At 40.6% G+C, this 18,401-nt stretch overlaps 1 protein-coding gene across 4 annotated transcripts in view; it reads left to right on the top strand.

Moving 5' to 3' along the window:
* LOC102776271 (protein NLRC3-like) overlaps positions 1-18,401 on the top strand; it is a 283,171-nt gene that overhangs the window by 198,267 nt on the left and 66,503 nt on the right. For 2 of the 4 annotated variants that reach the window (XM_087837993.1, XM_087837992.1), the window contains 3 exons: positions 14,451-14,624; positions 14,839-15,012; positions 15,189-15,362. The exons of the other annotated variants lie outside the window; for them this stretch is intronic. In XM_087837993.1, coding sequence (XP_087694119.1) covers positions 14,451-14,624; positions 14,839-15,012; positions 15,189-15,362 — 522 coding nt within the window. The remainder of the gene's footprint in view (positions 1-14,450; positions 14,625-14,838; positions 15,013-15,188; positions 15,363-18,401) is intronic. 4 annotated transcript variants of the gene reach the window in all.

The raw sequence follows: 18,401 nt of genomic DNA, 5'->3' as shown, positions 1-18,401 counted from the left end.
ATCATGGATCAGCTGAAATGTTTAAAATGTTGTTCACACGTGTTGAACTGACTGAAGCTTCCAGTCACAGTGAATCAGTGTGTGTCAGTGAATGCATCGTGTGTGCTTCAGGCTCCATCTAGTGGACTGATAGTAGAGCAGCTGATGGCAGCTTCCTCTGCCTCACACTGCTGTCTGACTGCATTCAGCTGACACTGAGATGAAGCAGGAAAGAAGCAGCTGATATTTGGACAGCACACATGATGGAAAGGAGGATTTCAGTTGATGTGCACATGAATGATTTGTGTTTCCTCTGCAGGTGAAGGTAGAAAGTGTGTGTGAGCTGATGTGAATTGAGCAGCATGGATCAGTGTGAGGACAGAGAGGAGGGAGTCCCTCCCTCTAAAAGCACTCTGTGTGGGGAACATGAGAGCCAGACCAAAGCTCAGAGGTGAGATGACCATCTCTAACTGTCCATGACTCTTCTCCATGTCACAGCTCAGCACTCACATCACTGCTCCATCATTATTCACAGGAACCAGCCTGGACCTCCACCCAGCTCTGTGTCTGCTGCAGAGAGGTGAGCTGTTAGTAACATGAACTCTCTGATTTAAATGATTTGATGTTTCCTGGTTTCTAAAATGCATCTCTGTAGGAGAGCAGTGTCTCAAAGGACACACAGGCTCAGCTGTCATTTCATCTGGTTTAAGACACATTTGGACCATCACAGTCACGTCTCCATCCCGCTTTTATTAATTAACTTCCTGTTGCTTGCAGATGACAGGAACACAAAGTGTTTGTGCCACGTGATGCTGCAGGAATTGTTTACATGTCCATGATGGTTTTTCACAGGAACCAGCCTGGACCTCCACCCAGCTCTGAGTCCTTACAGAGTGACCGGTCTGAAGATCGTCCCAATTTTAAATCCCAGCCTGTGTCTGCTGCAGAGAGGTGAGCTGTTAGTAACATGAACTCTTTGATTAAACTGCTCGATGTTGTTGGATATAAACTGCAGTACAAACATGTCGTTCCCTCAGTCCCATTTAAACTGTCTTTTAAAACAAGCCTTTGGTTTTTAAACAACTGAAAACCCACTTCAGCAAACAGGAAGTGATCAGAGCGTCCGTCCACTTCCTGTCAGGCCCTGCAAACATTTCATATTGAAGAAAAGTAGTTGATATCTCACATTTTTACTCCACCACATTCAACCATTTTGACATTTTAAAGCATGAAACTCTTGTCACATGACTCCTGTTATGTTATAGAGTCATGTGACCACCAGGGAGGGATTTGTATGGATGTGTGTGAAACACATTCAAATCAATCTGATTCATCAATGGAAACATTTTTGGTGTAAAATGCACCAACACTGAAAACGCTGAAGATAAAAACACAACAAATGAAATATGAACAAATCGAGGCTTTGAATACACGTGTGTGTGTTTGAGACACAGAGATAAATGATTGTGTGTCTGTCCTATTGCTGCATGAGGATTTTATTGTAGATTTTGTGCGTTTACACTTTTGACCACGAAGGTGTTGAAAGGGCGTAAAACAGTTGGAGGCACAAGAGTAAACACTAGTGCTGTCAGTAGATTAAAAAATGACTAATTAATGACACAATTTTCTGTCATTAATCGTGATTAATCACAATTACTTGATCAATAGTTGCAATTACATGTTTTCAACTTTATATTTAAGCCTGTAACAGACGTTTACACCATATAATGAAGTAAATGCAGAATAAACACAAAGAATGTTAAACGCTTCAATTCAAAGAGACTTTGAATAGTTTTCTTCAGTCTTTAACTCAGCTTCTCTCCTGTAAATACAACTTTGTAACAAACATATATACTAAAAGGTAAGTGTGCACTAATATATAATAATATATAATCTATATTACTGCTGTTAATGAAAATGTTTAATCAGACTCATCACAGGGTTACTGTGGATTAATTTGGATTAATCACGATTAAATATCATTTTTAATGTAAACTAACCAAATTTCATTTCATGAGCAAACAGACTCGAGAGAAAAGGGCAAATTTACACACTTAACATGTTTATTGAACGACTCTGTAAACTCTTGTTGTGTTTGTGGATATATGACTGACTTTAATTATCCATAAAATCATCACATTCTCTGTAAGATTAAAGTCAACTATTGAACGGCGTATGTTTTGAAGTAAAGGCTTTAAAACCAAGTTAGTACAAACATCGCTGATGTCACATAACTTTCCCGACATGTGGCCAACAGTAATGTTTTAATGTTCTTCATTATTAAACATTTGCGCATAAATAAGTGACAAAATATTCAGTACTTACTTTTCAAAGTTTACTCTTTGGCCGCTCCGCATCTGCCGTCTGCGGCAAAATTATCCAAACCACCACCACGCTATGAATTCTGGGATATGTTTGCCCATGAAGGCTACACCGACCCATCCTTAAAATACAGGGAACTAAAGGACGCATTTGAGGGCCGCATTTCGAGCAGCCTTTGAATTGAGACAGCCTTCGTCACGTCGCTGTGACGTAATCGGCCTGAAAATGCGGCCTTTAAGGCTGCAGACCCTGAATTAGGATACAGCCCAAATCCGGTCATTGGTACTTCCTGGCTTGTGTAGTTACTAGGTAACAAAAGCTCAACACTGCCCCTAGCGTCCTGGAGCACTTCTGTTGTGATTTGGAGTTTGCATGTGTTTTCGATTTTGCACGTGTTTTGGATTTTGCACGTGTTTTGGATTTTGCACGTGTTTTGGATTTTGCACGTGTTTTTGTCTTTTTGTCTTTTTGTCCATAACACAGTCTTTTACTGTGTTATGAAATAAATATGTATTCTTAGGGCTTATTTTGTGACTATATTGTTTTATGTATTTTAGTAATAAAGGCTTGTAAAGCAAGGCTATTTTTGACTCACAAACTAAGTGCTCAGCTAGACTGAAAAACAGGAAGTTAAATGGTAAAATGGTAAATGGCCTGCATTTGTATAGCGCTTTTCTAGTCCTTAAGGACCCCAAAGCGCTTTACACTACATTCAGTCATTCACCCATTCACACATACATTCACACACTGGTGACGGCAAGCTACATTGTAGCCACAGCTGCCCTGGGGCGCACTGACAGAGGCAAGGCTGCCGGACACAGGCGCCACCGGGCCCTCTGACCACCAGCAGTAGGCAAACATGGGATTAGTATCTTGCCCAGTTAGTGTAGAGTTGTACAAACATATTAATAAATACAGGAAACCAGACACAAAAAAAGAGGAACTAGTAACATACAAGGAGTTGTTTTTATCAAAACTATGTGTGACGTGTAAAGTACCAAAATAACACCAATATGAGACACATTTTTAGCTTCTAATGTTAGAGATTCTGCAACTGGCTTTGGGCTGTGCAGGGCTCTCTCTTCCGGAAGATGATTGAATAAAGAATCATAAATGTTTTGACCAGTCCTGAGTCGGGTTTTCTCTGTTCTCTCATGGGGATCAAAGAATCGGGTTTAATATTTGGTATTTCCGCCCCATTTCCTTTGCAAAAGAGAGAACAAATGTGGCCCAAGTTTGGATCTAAAATGAGGCGAACAGAAGACCGGTCTAAAAAGATTTAAAGGTAAGCACAAGCCTGTTCAAAAAAGCAAATTTGGCATATTGGATGAATTCTAAATTATCTGTTCGCTGAGTTGACGATCTTAACTATTAAATTGGCTCAGTAGTGGTAAAACTAAATTTCTGAGAATAAAGGTATATCTTTGGGGTAACAATAATTAAATTTTGAGAATGACAGTACTGAGTTAAAGGAAATATGGTATTTCATGGTGAAAGAGAAAAAGAAGTTAATATGTGTGTTAAGAAAACACAGTAAAATAGGTAATTGGTTATTTCTTTGAGGGCCTTAAGTCCCTATTGGTTATAAGGTTGGACCTACATCGATTAAAACCTGCTGTTTTGATTTTTGTTTCAAATTAATGTCAGTTAGGACGGAAGTTAGACTTCTAGGAAGTGCATAAGTTCAGGGGTGGGAACCCCCTAACTTTCACAGACTTGTAAAAGGACCCTGCGCCGTCAGCATAATTCCAGTTGGTGACTGGAAGGACTTGGGACCCTTCTTAATAACCAGTGATTGAAGAATCACTTTGCCGTTCAGAATGGCATATGCACTTTTTTGGGCAGCAAAGGTTGGACCTTATATTATATTAAATATTATATTAAAACAAACTTCGTTATGACACATGAACACTGCTGCAACTATGAATGAAGATCAGGAATTTAGGGGTTTTAAAAAACGTTGAAACCAAGCACACCATTGTTTTTCTTGTGACATTACCAATAAGTTTGATGTGTGACATGGCCCTCTTCCTATTGAAAAAACAAAAGTTGTATCCAAGGTGGCCGACTTCTTATTGGCCACCATGGTCACCACCCATTTTGAGGAGTTTGCCCCCTCACATATACTAATGTGCCACAAATATTTTTTCATCACTGTAGTGACTGTTGTGGTAAATTATTACAGCCACTGAAGAGGCTATATAAATTTATTAAAGTTCTCTCTTTCTCTTATATTTAATATAACCACACTACGGATGGACAAGCGCCTGTTTTTATGCGTTTTTGTTGGTAACAACCAGTGTTACAAAGAGCCGTCAGGTGCTAAAAAATAAACCTTAGACTCAAACATTAGAACAGGCTTTTCCCCGCAGCACGCCGTGTAATAAATACTCACGAAGAAAATACAAATACTTATGTCAAAAAATGTATCGTTTCATACATTGGTCAAAACACTCGATTCCAGGTACACGACTCCCCACTGGAAACACTTCACACAATTCGAGTTCCCCGAGATTCACAGAATTGACAGAAAATGTTACATTTCTGTGATTTATATCGTTATTGGGATGATAGATGTCTTATATCGGGATATGAGATTTTGGTCCTATCGCACAGCCCTACTATCACCTCTGTTCTCCTGCTCACTAACTGCAGGGTGGTCGCTGGTCCACCTACTGTCAGACTTGCACATCTGTTTGACCATAAGCAGTTATAGTGTCAACAACTGTTGGAGGTTTGAGGTCTTTATAATTACAGTGCAGGTGGATGTATAGATGTAGTAATGAATTGAATTAAACCTGTTGGCTTCTGTCTGTTTAAAAATCCTTTGTTATAAATGTTATAACAATATAAATGTTTGTTATATTGAATCTGCTTCAACAGGAAGTAATTACAACAACACAAGTTTTTGCATTGTTGATTTACGCTGACTTCATTAGACCAAATAAAATTATTATATTAAATTAGTGAAAACATTAACAGATAATTAGATATTAGTTATCAGGTATGTCTAAGGCAAAGTGAGATGTTGAGACAGAAGAATCATGTTAGAAATTAATAAAACGAATGTAGATGAATGTAGTATTTATTTTCAAAGTGTTTTAATCATATTAGTATAAAAAGTCATAATTACTTGTACTCTAAAATGCTATGTTCCTATATAATAATACCAAATAATAGTTATCAATTTCTATTTGTACACAGACTTAACTCAAAGAGCATATGTCAGTCTCACTGTCTGTGTGTTTGACCTCAGCTGTCCCTCTAATGGACTCATTTCTAATGGTGTCCCTGTTTGCCACTCCCAATAAAACTCTGCCACCTCCACCTTTTGGGGCAGAGAGTACGTAACACAGAGCTGTAACTCTTAAAATTCTCCTCCTTTTTAAATCAAAAATTCACAGTTAGGAAAAAAACAACCAACAACAGAAAATCAAAACAATATCCTTGTGTCAAGGGGAAATTGTACCCTAGTAGTCATTATAATCTTTTAATAATATAAGTTTACTTATGGTAGAATACTGCTTGTAATCATTTGTGTTTAGAAGTATATAGTTGATGGCATATTGAAAGAATGTCTCATCCTAGGAGGTCTGTGTAGCATGAAGAGGGGGGTGCGTTCACTCCTCTTCAGAGTGCTCTGGCTTTTACACCCACACCCACATCCTGGGAGCGTGGGAAAGGGGCATACCTTCTTTTATTGTTTTATGATAGGATAAACGTGTCTCTAAGTGCCTTTTGTTTAGATGAACTGCTGGACTTCCAGACCAGCAGGTTTAGGGAAGTCTTCATGGGGTCACACTTTGACCCCCCACACGCACACATATACGAAACCACATCCCAATGTAATGAACAAACACACCCACCGATGTATATAAATAAAGACCAGGGCAGTGGCAGGGCGCGAGTCTCGGAGCCATCACTTCTGTGCGAGTGTTCTGTGACTGCCCTTGCTGCAAGTAAAAACTGTGTGTTTCTCCTCTCTGATTCGAAGCTGAAGAAGTGTCTTAGAATACATCTTTTGACACCTTGTGTTGCCTCGTCCACCTTCCTTTTGTTTTCTGTCCACATTACCACACTTAGAGAGACAAACTGTCACTTCTTATTTTTCTTATTACCACAGACAGCACACATGATGGAAAGGAGGATTTGAGTTGATGTGCACATGAATGATTTGTGTTTCCTCTCAATCATGTTTAATTTCAGGTCAGCTCTGTTTCACACACATGTTCATATGTGAAGCGGTGTGTGTAGGAGTGTTTCCACAAACACAGCAGTCAGGGTGTAAAGAATGTAGGAGTAGTGATGGTAAATTTGATTCTTTTTACTGAATCGAGTTTTAATGAGTCACTCACCAAAGTGAATCGGATTTTTGAGTCATTTGATTCACTGAGTCAGTTGACCAGAGAGTGCAAAAAATGTACATTTTCACTCAAACTTAATTTGTTTCTCTTTTCATGTAAATCCCACTGCTACGATGAATGATTCTAAAAAAATCAACTATTTTATAGAGCAAAAAAGAGCAAAAACATTTCTAAAATTAAGCAATTTCCTATCAAAATTGCTTAATAAACATTTATTTTGTTTATTTGTATTTTATTAGTATTTTCCTTAAATGTGTTAAATATATATTTCCTCATCTAAATGTCCACTGAGCTGTGAGCCAGGGGGCGGTAATGTGCCTTAACATTGGTTGCCAACCAAGAAGAAGAAGAAGCTGTGAGCCAGGAGGGAGGGGGTGAGGGAGTCAGTGAGTGAGTGATTCATTCGCTCTATGATTCAGCTCAGGAGGGAGGGGGTTAGTGAGTCCTGAGTGATTCGTTCGCGCTATGATTCAGCACAGGGGGTTAGTGAGTGAGTGAGTGAGTGAGTGATTCGTTCGCTCTATGATTCAGCACAGGAAGGGAGGGGGTGAGTAGCTCAAATGTGCTGTTAGCATGTTAGCAGAGCGATGCTACTGTGAACCGAGGAGCTATTTTCTTGATGTGAGCTTCTACTCAGGGTTTTTTCTTCCAGTTCAGAGCAGAAATCCTTTTGTTAAGAAACTGGCTGTTGATTTCCCCCCCCCCCACAATTTTAATTATAAGCTAGATATATTTCTACTAATGGAATTAGTTTGCTAACAGCAACAGGGATGAGTCAGTGAGTCAGTTGGGCTTGTGAATCATGATTCACGAGTCAGTAAAGTGATTCTCGAGTATTGAACGATTCGTTCACGAATCGAACATCACTAGTAGGAGGTGTTTGTGTCTGTAGGACTCCAGCTGCTCCAGCAGGCATCTCCTTTGTGCTTTGCTTCAAACACAGTGTAGGTGGGAACTTCCACTCAGGTGTTGCTGGATGGAGGAGGATGAATAGTTCAGTCAGGGTGAGAAAGTAAGAACTTTCCACCTGAAACCAGCAGAAAGAAGTTTGGACTTTGAAACTCCTGTGCTTCTGTAGAGCGAGTGCATCAGCTCCAGCCTGTGTGCAGCACTTAGTGCCTTTAAGTACAGCTGATGTTTGTCTGCTGTAATAGAGGAGAAACAGCTCATTAGGATCAACAGCAACCTGAGAATATCTCCAAGGACCAGAGTTACCCCATCATCAGATAATTATATTGGAACTGTTATATGACAATGTCTTCTGGACACCATGTTCCTGACTGCAGAGCAGATTTAGAAACCTCATGTCAAACTGGTGCCAGTATAATCTTGATAAAACTAGTTTGAGTGTTGACTTCATATTACATTTTTCATATACTTCAGCTGATTTTAAGTTTTCTGGTTGTTTTCTAATTGTTCCTGGATCAGAGACTCCCTGTCAGACCATGTTCAGTGGGGGCTTCATCTTTTCTCAGCCTTAACACCAGCTCTCCACAAGGCTGCCCCCTACTGTATTTTATTCATTATTGATTCTTTACCATTCAGTGTGTGATGTTATTCTCACCACAGAATAATCCATCCAGAAAAGTCAGTCAGAAGTAAAATCTAAATAATCCAGAATAAACATGTAATCTGCTGTGAAATATATTAAATAAGTAAAAAATAAAGTGTGGTGAGACTGTGATTCATGTTCTCTCATGACTTACAGGTCAAAGATGGAGGCGTCTGTTAAGGAGCAGCTGCTGGACATGCTGGATGATTTGGGAGAAAAGGAGCTTGACCGTTTCCACTGGCACCTGCAGAAGGGAGGTGATTTCACGCCCATCAAAAAGAGCCGCCTGGAGAAAGCAAACAGAACGAGAACAGTGGATCTCATGGTGGAAACATATACTACTGACCATGTGATGGAGGTGGCGGGGTTGATTTTAAAGAAGATGAAAAAAGGTCAGTCAGAGAAAAAATAAACAGTCAGTGTGTTAGGAAGACACAACATTCTCATAATTTATTGTATATATTGAACTTAGTTTTCTCTTTCCTCCTCAAATAACCTTTGAGTATACACATCCAGTAATGCATATACTCTTATATATTGTACATATATTTATTACTTTCAGATTTAGCCATTCTTATATTTTGCTTGTTTTACGTTATTGTATTTTGCACAACTCTGTTGCTTGTGAAGCTCGCACACAAGAATTTCACTCGCATGTACTGTACCAGTGTACCTGCACATGTGATGTGACAATAAAAGTGATTTGATTTGATTTGAGTACAAATTTACATTTACATTATTTTGAATCTACACAGGTTTTGATTTTCATTTTTAAAAAGCTCATGATTTAAGGTGCACTTTCCTCCAACAGGAACTCCCTCAGCCTCATCACATCCATCAGAATCAGAAGGTAAGTATTCATCAGTCTGTCTGAAGAGACATGGATGAGGCAAAAACACATGAACTCTGAGCTGACCAATCAGAGCTCTGATCAGAAATAGTCAAACAAATCATGCTTTAGGAAAGTTATACAATGACTTCATAAAACATTTAAACCTTCACTCTTTCCAAATCAGTGCAACATGGTCCAGCCCTAACTATATGCTTTAGCAAAAAGGAAAGTTTGAAGCCTAATCTTGAAAGTAGAGATAGTGTCTGTCTCCTGAATCCAAACTGGAAGCTGGTTCCACAGAAGAGGGCCTGAAAACTGAAGGCTCTCCCTCCCATTCTACTTTTAAATACTCTAGGAACAACAAGTAGGCCTGCAGAGCGAGAGCGAAGTGCTCTAATAGGGTGATATGGTACTACAAGGTCATTAAGATAAGATGGGGCCTGATTATTTAAGACCTTGTATGTGAGGAGCAGGATTTTGAATTCTGGATTTAACAGGAAGCCAAAGATAAGATAAGATAAGATAACTCTTTATTGTCATTGCACAGTCATACATAGTACAATAGTACAATGAAATTGGAAAACTGTCCTACGTCGGCAGGGCAGGAGAAATCTGCTCTCTCTTTCTAGTCTTGTTTAATATGTGCGTTGAAGGACATGTCCTGGTCAAAAATGACTCCAAGGTTCCTCACAGTGTTACTGGAGGCCAAGGTAATGCCATCCAGAGTAAGAATCTGTTTAGATACCATATTTCCATGATCGACCGCTGTTGAAGTAGCATTCGGGTAGCTGCTCTGCTCCATGTTGTTACAGGGCATTGAAGATGACAACAGTGGGTGGATTATATTCTATCTACATGGATAAATGTGATCTGTGCATATCGTGTGCCTGCGATGAAATCTCTCCTCCAGCCACGCTGTGGAGGATCTGTGCTGTGATAATGCTGCAGCTTTATCTACTCTACTAGAATATAATGAATCAAATACAATGAATTGTTTTAAAATTTTCAATTAAGCTCTCAAAAAACAACAAAAAGCATAAAATAAATAATATATCAGAAAAATCATCAAAAACAACTTATAGGAACAATAAAACAAAATTATTCGAAAATAATTGAACAATCAGACAAACAAATTCAACTTAATAACCAGGACCCAACTTTTTGGTGCTTATAATTCAAACGTTAAACTCAAATATAATCATATTAATAAACACCATCCAACAGGCAATACAACACTGTACCACAAAGGCAATCAATGAAAAACCACATCCCCATACCTGCAACACATAGAAATAAAGGCCTGTGAGTCTCCTGACAAAAGAAAACAGTGCATGCTGTTTAAAAAAAATGGTATGTTAACGTTACAGCTGCATCTTTGGGCTAAAACTCATTAAAAAAAGTTAAATTAGTGAAATCTGCCCTCTACAAAACTTATGCCGAACGAGTCTGTTAACAACAGACCAAAATGCGGCAGTTCAGCTATACTCAAATTGCAGCTTGTGGTCTTAATAAACTTTCATTAGCTGAGAGCAACGTGGCAGTGACTTACCTCCGGCCATGCTGAAAGGAGCTGTGACCCGGGCACACATGCACGCGCCTACGAAGCGCACACAAACACACACATACACACACAGACTCGGATCACATAGGCAGGAGATTAAAACACAAAATTAAATATTTCACTAAACAGAGCATGTTTTTGTGAAATTCAAAAGTATAACTCATATGCTACACAAACATCTAATGAGACTTAAACAAAAGTTATTAAGATGCAAATAGATGTATATATAAGTTGTTGGCAATGTATGGACCATAGTAGACTAATCATCTCAACTACTGTTTTTATTCAGAGATTCTTCAGAGGTGTCAACTTAAACTCAAGTCTAAGCTGAAGAAGAAGTTCCAGTGTGTGTTTGAGGGGATCGCTAAAGCGGGAAACCAAACCCTTCTGAATCAGATCTACACAGAGCTCTACATCACAAAGGGAGGGACTGCAGAGGTCAATGATGAACATGAGGTCAGACAGATTGAAACAGCATCCAGGAAACCAGACAGACCAGAAACAACAATCAGACAAGAAGACATCTTTAAAGCCTCACCTGGAAGAAATAAACCAATCAGAACAGTGCTGACAAAGGGAGTGGCTGGCATTGGGAAAACAGTCTTAACACAGAAACACACCCTGGACTGGGCTGAAGACAAAGCCAACCAGGACATCCAGTTCATATTTCCATTCACTTTCAGAGAGCTGAATGTGGTGAAAGAGGAAGAGTTCAGCTTGGTGGGACTTGTTCATCACTTCTTTACTGAAATCAAAGAAGCAGGAAGCAGCTTTGAAGACTTCCAGGTTGTGTTCATCTTTGATGGTCTGGATGAGTGTCGACCTCCTCTGGACTTCCACAAAACTACAATCCTAAATGACCCTAGAGAGTCCACCTCAGTGGATGTGCTGCTGATAAACCTCATCAGGGGGGAACTGCTTCCCTCTGCTCGCCTCTGGATAACCACACGACCTGCAGCAGCCAATCAGATCCCTCCTAGATGTGTTGGCATGGTGACAGAGGTCAGAGGGTTCACTGACCCACAGAAGGAGGAGTACTTTAGGAAGAGATTCAGAGATGAGGAGCAGGCCAGCAGGATCATCTCCCACATCAAGACATCACGAAGCCTCCACATCATGTGCCACATCCCAGTCTTCTGCTGGATCACTGCTACAGTTCTGGAGGATGTGCTGGAAACCAGAGAGGGAGGACAGCTGCCCAAGACCCTGACTGAGATGTACATCCACTTCCTGGTGGTTCAGGCCAAAGTGAAGAAGGTCAAGTATGATGGAGGAGCTGAGACAGATCCACACTGGAGTCCAGAGAGCAGGAAGATGATGGAGTCTCTGGGAAAACTGGCTTTTGATCAGCTGCAGAAAGGAAACCTGATCTTCTATGAATCAGACCTGACAGAGTGTGGCATCGATATCAGAGCAGCCTCAATGTACTCAGGAGTGTTCACACAGATCTTTAAAGAGGAGAGCGGACTGTACCAGGACAAGGTGTTCTGCTTCATCCATCTGAGTGTTCAGGAGTTTCTGGCTGCTCTTCATTTCCATCTGACCTTCATCAACTCTGGACTCAATCTTCTGGAAGAACAACAAACAACCTCCAAGTGGTCTAGTTTTTTTAGAAAAAGAGAGTCTCTCCACCAGAGTGCTGTGGACAAGGCCTTAGAGAGTCCAAATGGACACCTGGACTTGTTCCTCCGCTTCCTCCTGGGTCTTTCACTGCAGACCAATCAGAGTCTCCTACGGGGTCTGCTGACACAGACAGGAAGTAACTTACAGACCAATCAGGAAACAGTCCAGTACATCAAGAAGAAGCTCAGTCAGAATCTCTCTGCAGAGAAAAGCATCAATCTGATCCACTGTCTGAATGAACTGAATGATCGTTCTCTAGTGGAGGAGATCCAACAATACAGGACTTCAGGAAGTCTCTCCACAGGTAAACTGTCTCCTGCTCAGTGCTCAGCTCTGACCTTCATCTTACTGTCATCAGAAGAAGATCTGGATGTGTTTGACTTCAAGAAATACTCTACTTCAGAGGAGGCTCTTCTGAGAATGCTGCCAGTGGTCAAAGCCTCCAACAAAGCTCTGTAAGTAAACATGTTGTCATCGCTTCATTGTTAAAATCATGGGAAATAAATCAGAAATGCTGAGTTCAAAGAGCACTGTAACATTTTTTTTTAAATAGTAAATTAAATGATCATCAGTCACTCAGTAAATATATGGTAGTTTTAATGTTTCACTCCAGCATTTCTCAAACACACTTTGTTCTGTAACTCTTATCAAAAGACAATCCAGACCCAGCCTATAAGAACATGAGCTCTGATGCTTCAGCCCCTCTGACAGGTTTATTATCCTCAGCTTGTTCACTTGTCTCCAACTCCAGGAGTTTGGTTGTTTTATCCTAAAGAACAAACTTCACCTGCCAGACTTCACCTACATCTTTTTCTGATGTTCGTAATTTAAGTTCAAGTTTGTATCTCACTTTCAGTGCACACTCTCCCTTTTTAAATATAAATCTCTGCTGTGCTGTCATGTTTTCATCCCATATGGAGGGAGAACTTTGGTCTTCATTACTGAAATTGCCTCTAAGGTCGTGTTTCTTGTCAGTAACCATATGTAATTGTAAGGCTTCCATAACCAGTGTTACCACAGAATTACATTGGGTTCACTCTGGGTCCTCTACAGTTTCCTCCCACTGTCCACAGACATGCAGTTAGATTACCTGGTGATCTAAACTTCATGCAGGTGTGAGTGAGAGTGGTTGTCTGTCCATCTGTGGGCTTAGTGGGGTGGGGTGGCTGTAGCTCAGGTGGCAGAGCAAGTCAGCCACTAATCAGAAGGTCGGTGATTCGATCCCAGGCTGCCTCCTGGCTCCTTGGGCAAGATATTAACCCCATTTGCCTACTGCTGGTGGTCAGAGGGCCCGGTGGCGCCAGTGTCCAGCAGCCTCGCCTCTGTCAGTGCGCCCCAGTATTGCTGTGGCTACAATGTAGCTGCCATTGCCAGTGTGTGAATGGTTGTGTGAATGGGTGAATGACTGAATGTAGTGTAAAGCGCTTTGGGGTCCTTAGGGACTGAGTAAAGCACTATACAAATGCAGGCCATTTACCATTTAGTGGAAGAGACTGGATGGATCACTGCTTTGTCTTTGATATATCCTGACAGCAAACATTCTCCATGAAGTCTGCATTTTCAATTCAATTCAATTTTATTTATATAGCGCCAAATCACAACAAAAGTTGCCTCAAGGCACTTCATAGATACAGAGAAAAACCCAACAATCATATGACCCCCTATGAGCAAGCACTTTGGCGACAGTGGGAAGGAAAAACTCCCATTTAACAGGAAGAAATCTCCGGCAAAACCAGGGTCAGGGAGGGGCAGGGCCATCTGCTGTGATTGGTTGGGGTGAGAGAAGGAAGACATGACTTCAGCTCATTTCCTTTATACGCACCTTTAACAGGAAGAGTTTTATACAGCTAGTGTTTAAAATCCAGTGTTCCTCACAATACACAGGTAATGAGCATAATGATTATTGAATTACTAAAATTTTCTAAAATAATTGTTTTAGTTAATATTGTATGATAGTGTACACAGAATTATTAGCTCAGTAGGTAGAGCGGTCGCACCATGATGGTAAGGTCAGGGGTCGAATCCACCGAATAGCAACCCTGTGGTACCCCTGAGCAAGGTACCATCAAGGTACCAATCATGTGCACTGGATTGGTATCACTCATAGTCTCATAGGTTTAAAAAAAATAAAAGGTTCAACATATAAACAAATTTAATTTGATCACATATATTGTTTTTTTTTTTTGTTTTGTTTTGTATTTTCCCTTTCTCTCTCAGACTGAGCAGCTGTAACGTCTCAGAGGAAGGCTGTGAAAATTTGTTGTCAGTCGTCAGCTCCCAGTCCTGTAGTCTGAGAGATCTGGACCTGAGTACCAACAGCATGAAGGTTTCAGCAGTAAAGCTTCTGTCTGCTGCAGCGGAGAGTCCACACGCCAAACTGAATGTTCTGAGGTCAGATCAATTTGTATTCTTTTTAATTCTGTTTGTTTATGTGTTTGATGTTTGTTTTTTGTTTATATCTTTATCCAGTTATCCTTGTTTCATAGCATTTTTATTCATTTCCAAGTTAAAGTGAAGTTTCACTAACCTGCTCAGCACAAGACAATAAGCTATTGCACCCTGATTACACTTTAACAACAATCTTTATTCATGTTTTTATCTTCAGACTTAACATCTGTGAACTCTCAGAGGAAAACTGTGAAGCTCTGTCCTCAGTTCTCAGCTCACAGTCCTCTAGTCTGACAGAGCTGAACCTGAGTATCAGAAAGCTTCAGGATTCAGGAGCGAAGCTTCTGTCTGTTGGACTACAACGTTTAAACTGTAAACTGAATACTCTGAGGTCAGATAAGAAAACATTTTGTTTTTAGAGTTATTAATTAAAGTTCATCCATATGATGTTATATCTTAGTATGTTTATGTTTACTTTAAAAATAGAAAGTCAAGATTTAATGTTGTGAAATGTATTAATAAACTCTACATGAGTATTTGTTGTATAGACTGTCTTTTATTTTTCAGACTGAGTGGCTGTAACCTGTCAGAGAGAAGCTGTGAAGCTCTGTCCTCAGTCCTCAGCTCCCAGTCCTCCAGTCTGAGAGAGCTGGACCTGAGTAACTCTGACCTGCAGGATTCTGGAGTGAACCTTCTGTCTGCTGGACTAAAGAGTTCCCAGTGTGCAGTGGAAACTCTCAGGTCAGGATTCAAACTTTTCCACAGATGATCACTTGAAATGTGATTTATATTATTGTATAAACAGGTAACTTTTATACAGCTGTCAAGTGAACTTTTATTCACATTTGAGTGTATAATTGGACTCTGAATTACTAAAAGTTGTTATAGTCATGTCTTTGTTTATTTAAAAAAAAATACATCATGTACTGCCTAATTGAAAGATTTAGGCTCCTTTGGGCCCATAATATATATATTTGATTTCTTTGTGGATGAAATTAGGAGGATATTGGCGACTACTGATTGGTTCGCTGTTTGTTTTTTATTCACAGTACTTACTTAATTATAAAGGCTGATTTCTCAAAATGAGATGTTTATCTTTTCTTCTACAACACTTGGAGCCACCAAATCTTCTTGCTTGATTTATTCATTACAGTTTGATTTAAAGAATATTAGACTCGTAACATAATATGTTTATTTCACTTCTTCTTGAGAGAATTAAAGGGATGACTGGGTGAGCTCCAGTGGTTCATCCCAGCAGAGAGAGCGGCACACTGGGCTGCAAATGATCACAGTAGTAATGGCCATAGTTTGATAAAACAGGCAGTTTTACCCTGTAGATAATACAGGGTTCTGGTGCCGATGTGGGGGAGGGGACTCGCCCGGTACTAACTACCTACTACTACCTACCTCATCCAGATGTCTTCCCTACTAACCCTGATAAGAAGTAACTGCAGTAGCCTTATAGGTCAAATCAGTTTCACCTGTTAAAGGTAGCTCCACTATTAATGGTGTCACTTGTTATTTCTGGGATGAGTTTAGTAGCCTGAACAGCTGCTTAAGGGAAAGGTTATTTTTATTATTATTATTTAATTATTAAGTCCGGGTTAACCTGCAAGAGCTGTTTGCACAAAGAATAATACTCAGACTTTTAGGTTTTATCGTTTTACACAAGGTTTAAAAATGAATGTCCACCATTGAATTGCAGAAATTGTTATTGAGCTAATACTGATGTAGTTGTTATCTTTGGTAAGGAGAGATTGGAGGAAGAATGAGCACAGTCAGGCCTAAAGCTGCTCTTAATAATAATAATGGATTGCATTTATATAGTGCTTTTCTAGACCCTCAAAGACCCTTTACAATTCCACTATTCATTCACTCTCACACACTGGTGGAGGCAGCTACAGTTGTAGCCACAGCTGCCCTGGGACAGACTGACAGAAGCGAGGCTGCCATATTGCGCCATCGGCGCCTCTGGTCATCACCAGTAAGTGGTAGGTGAAGTGTCTTGCCCAAGGACAAAACGACCAAGGCAGACAGACATCAGACAGACAAGCTCATCTTGTAACCTACTGGTTCGCTGGTCAGCACACCAGCTGACTAGCGAACCGGCTAACTAGCACACTGGCTAAATAGCACACTGGCTAAATAGCACACTGGCTAACTAGCACACCGGCTAACTAGCAGTCCAGCTAACGGCAGCCACAAGCTGAAGCACGATTAAATGTAGTGGAGATATCAGGGATGACACTGGTGTGTCCGATTCACTCTTTAGCACTCCGGTCACTCTGGTGTGTCAGGCAGAACACCACTGAAGGCCAAATGATCCCAGCGTGTGGAATAAGGAGCTTAAGGTTTGGTTTGAGGCACTTTATTCTTTCACTGAATAATTCTTGTGACTGTGATCACGTGTGTGGTTTCTTACAAAAAGGAAGTACACAATGCAAATACATGACAAATAAGATGAATAGATAAGTTACATATCCAGTTATATGTATGTACATATATATGCATGTACAGTGGGGCAAAAAAGTATTTAGTCAGCCACCGATTGTGCAAGTTCCCCCACTTAAAATGATGACAGAGGTCAGTAATTTGCACCAGAGGTACACTTCAACTGTGAGAGACAGAATGTGAAAAAAAAATCCATGAATTCACATGGTAGGATTTGTAAAGAATTTATTCGTAAATCAGGGTGGAAAATAAGTATTTGGTCAATAACAAAAATACAACTCAATACTTTGTAACATAACCTTTGTTGGCAATAACAGAGGTCAAACGTTTACTATAGGTCTTTACCAGGTTTGCACACACAGTAGCTGGTATTTTGGCCCATTCCTCCATGCAGATCTTCTCAAGAGCAGTGATGTTTTGGGGCTGTCGCCGAGCAACACGGACTTTCAACTCCTGCCACAGATTTTCTATGGGGTTGAGGTCTGGAGACTGGCTAGGCCACTCCAGGACTTTCAAATGCTTCTTACGGAGCCACTCCTTTGTTGCCCGGGCGGTGTGTTTTGGATCATTGTCATGTTGGAAGACCCAGCCTCGTTTCATCTTCAAAGTTCTCACTGATGGAAGGAGGTTTTGGCTCAAAATCTCACGATACTTGGCCCCATTCATTCTGTCCTTAACACGGATCAGTCGTCCTGTCCCCTTGGCAGAAAAACAGCCCCATAGCATGATGTTTCCACCCCCATGCTTCACAGTAGGTATGGTGTTCTTGGGATGCAACTCAGTATTCTTCTTCCTCCAAACACGACGAGTTGAGTTTATACCAAAAAGTTCTACTTTGGTTTCATCTGACCACATGACATTCTCCCAATCCTCTGCTGTATCATCCATGTGCTCTCTGGCAAACTTCAGACGGGCCTGGACATGCACTGGCTTCAGCAGCGGAACACGTCTGGCACTGCGGGATTTGATTCCCTGCCGTTGTAGTGTGTTACTGATGGTGACCTTTGTTACTTTGGTCCCAGCTCTCTGCAGGTCATTCACCAGGTCCCCCCGTGTGGTTCTGGGATCTTTGCTCACCGTTCTCATGATCATTTTGACCCCACGGGATGAGATCTTGCGTGGATCCCCAGATCGAGGGAGATTATCAGTGGTCTTGTATGGCTTCCATTTTCTGATGATTACTCCCACAGTTGATTTTTTCACACCAAGCTTCTTGCCTATTGTAGATTCACTCTTCCCAGTCTGGTGCAGGTCTACAATTCTTTTCCTGGTGTCCTTCGAAAGCTCTTTGGTCTTGGCCATGGCGGAGTTTGGAGTCTGACTGGTTGA

Source organism: Neolamprologus brichardi, chromosome 3 (assembly GCF_056152115.1).
Source record: "Neolamprologus brichardi isolate AB-2024 chromosome 3, ASM5615211v1, whole genome shotgun sequence".
In the NCBI taxonomy this organism is placed as follows: domain Eukaryota; kingdom Metazoa; phylum Chordata; class Actinopteri; order Cichliformes; family Cichlidae; genus Neolamprologus; species Neolamprologus brichardi.
This window is presented reverse-complemented; position numbering and strand designations above follow the sequence as displayed.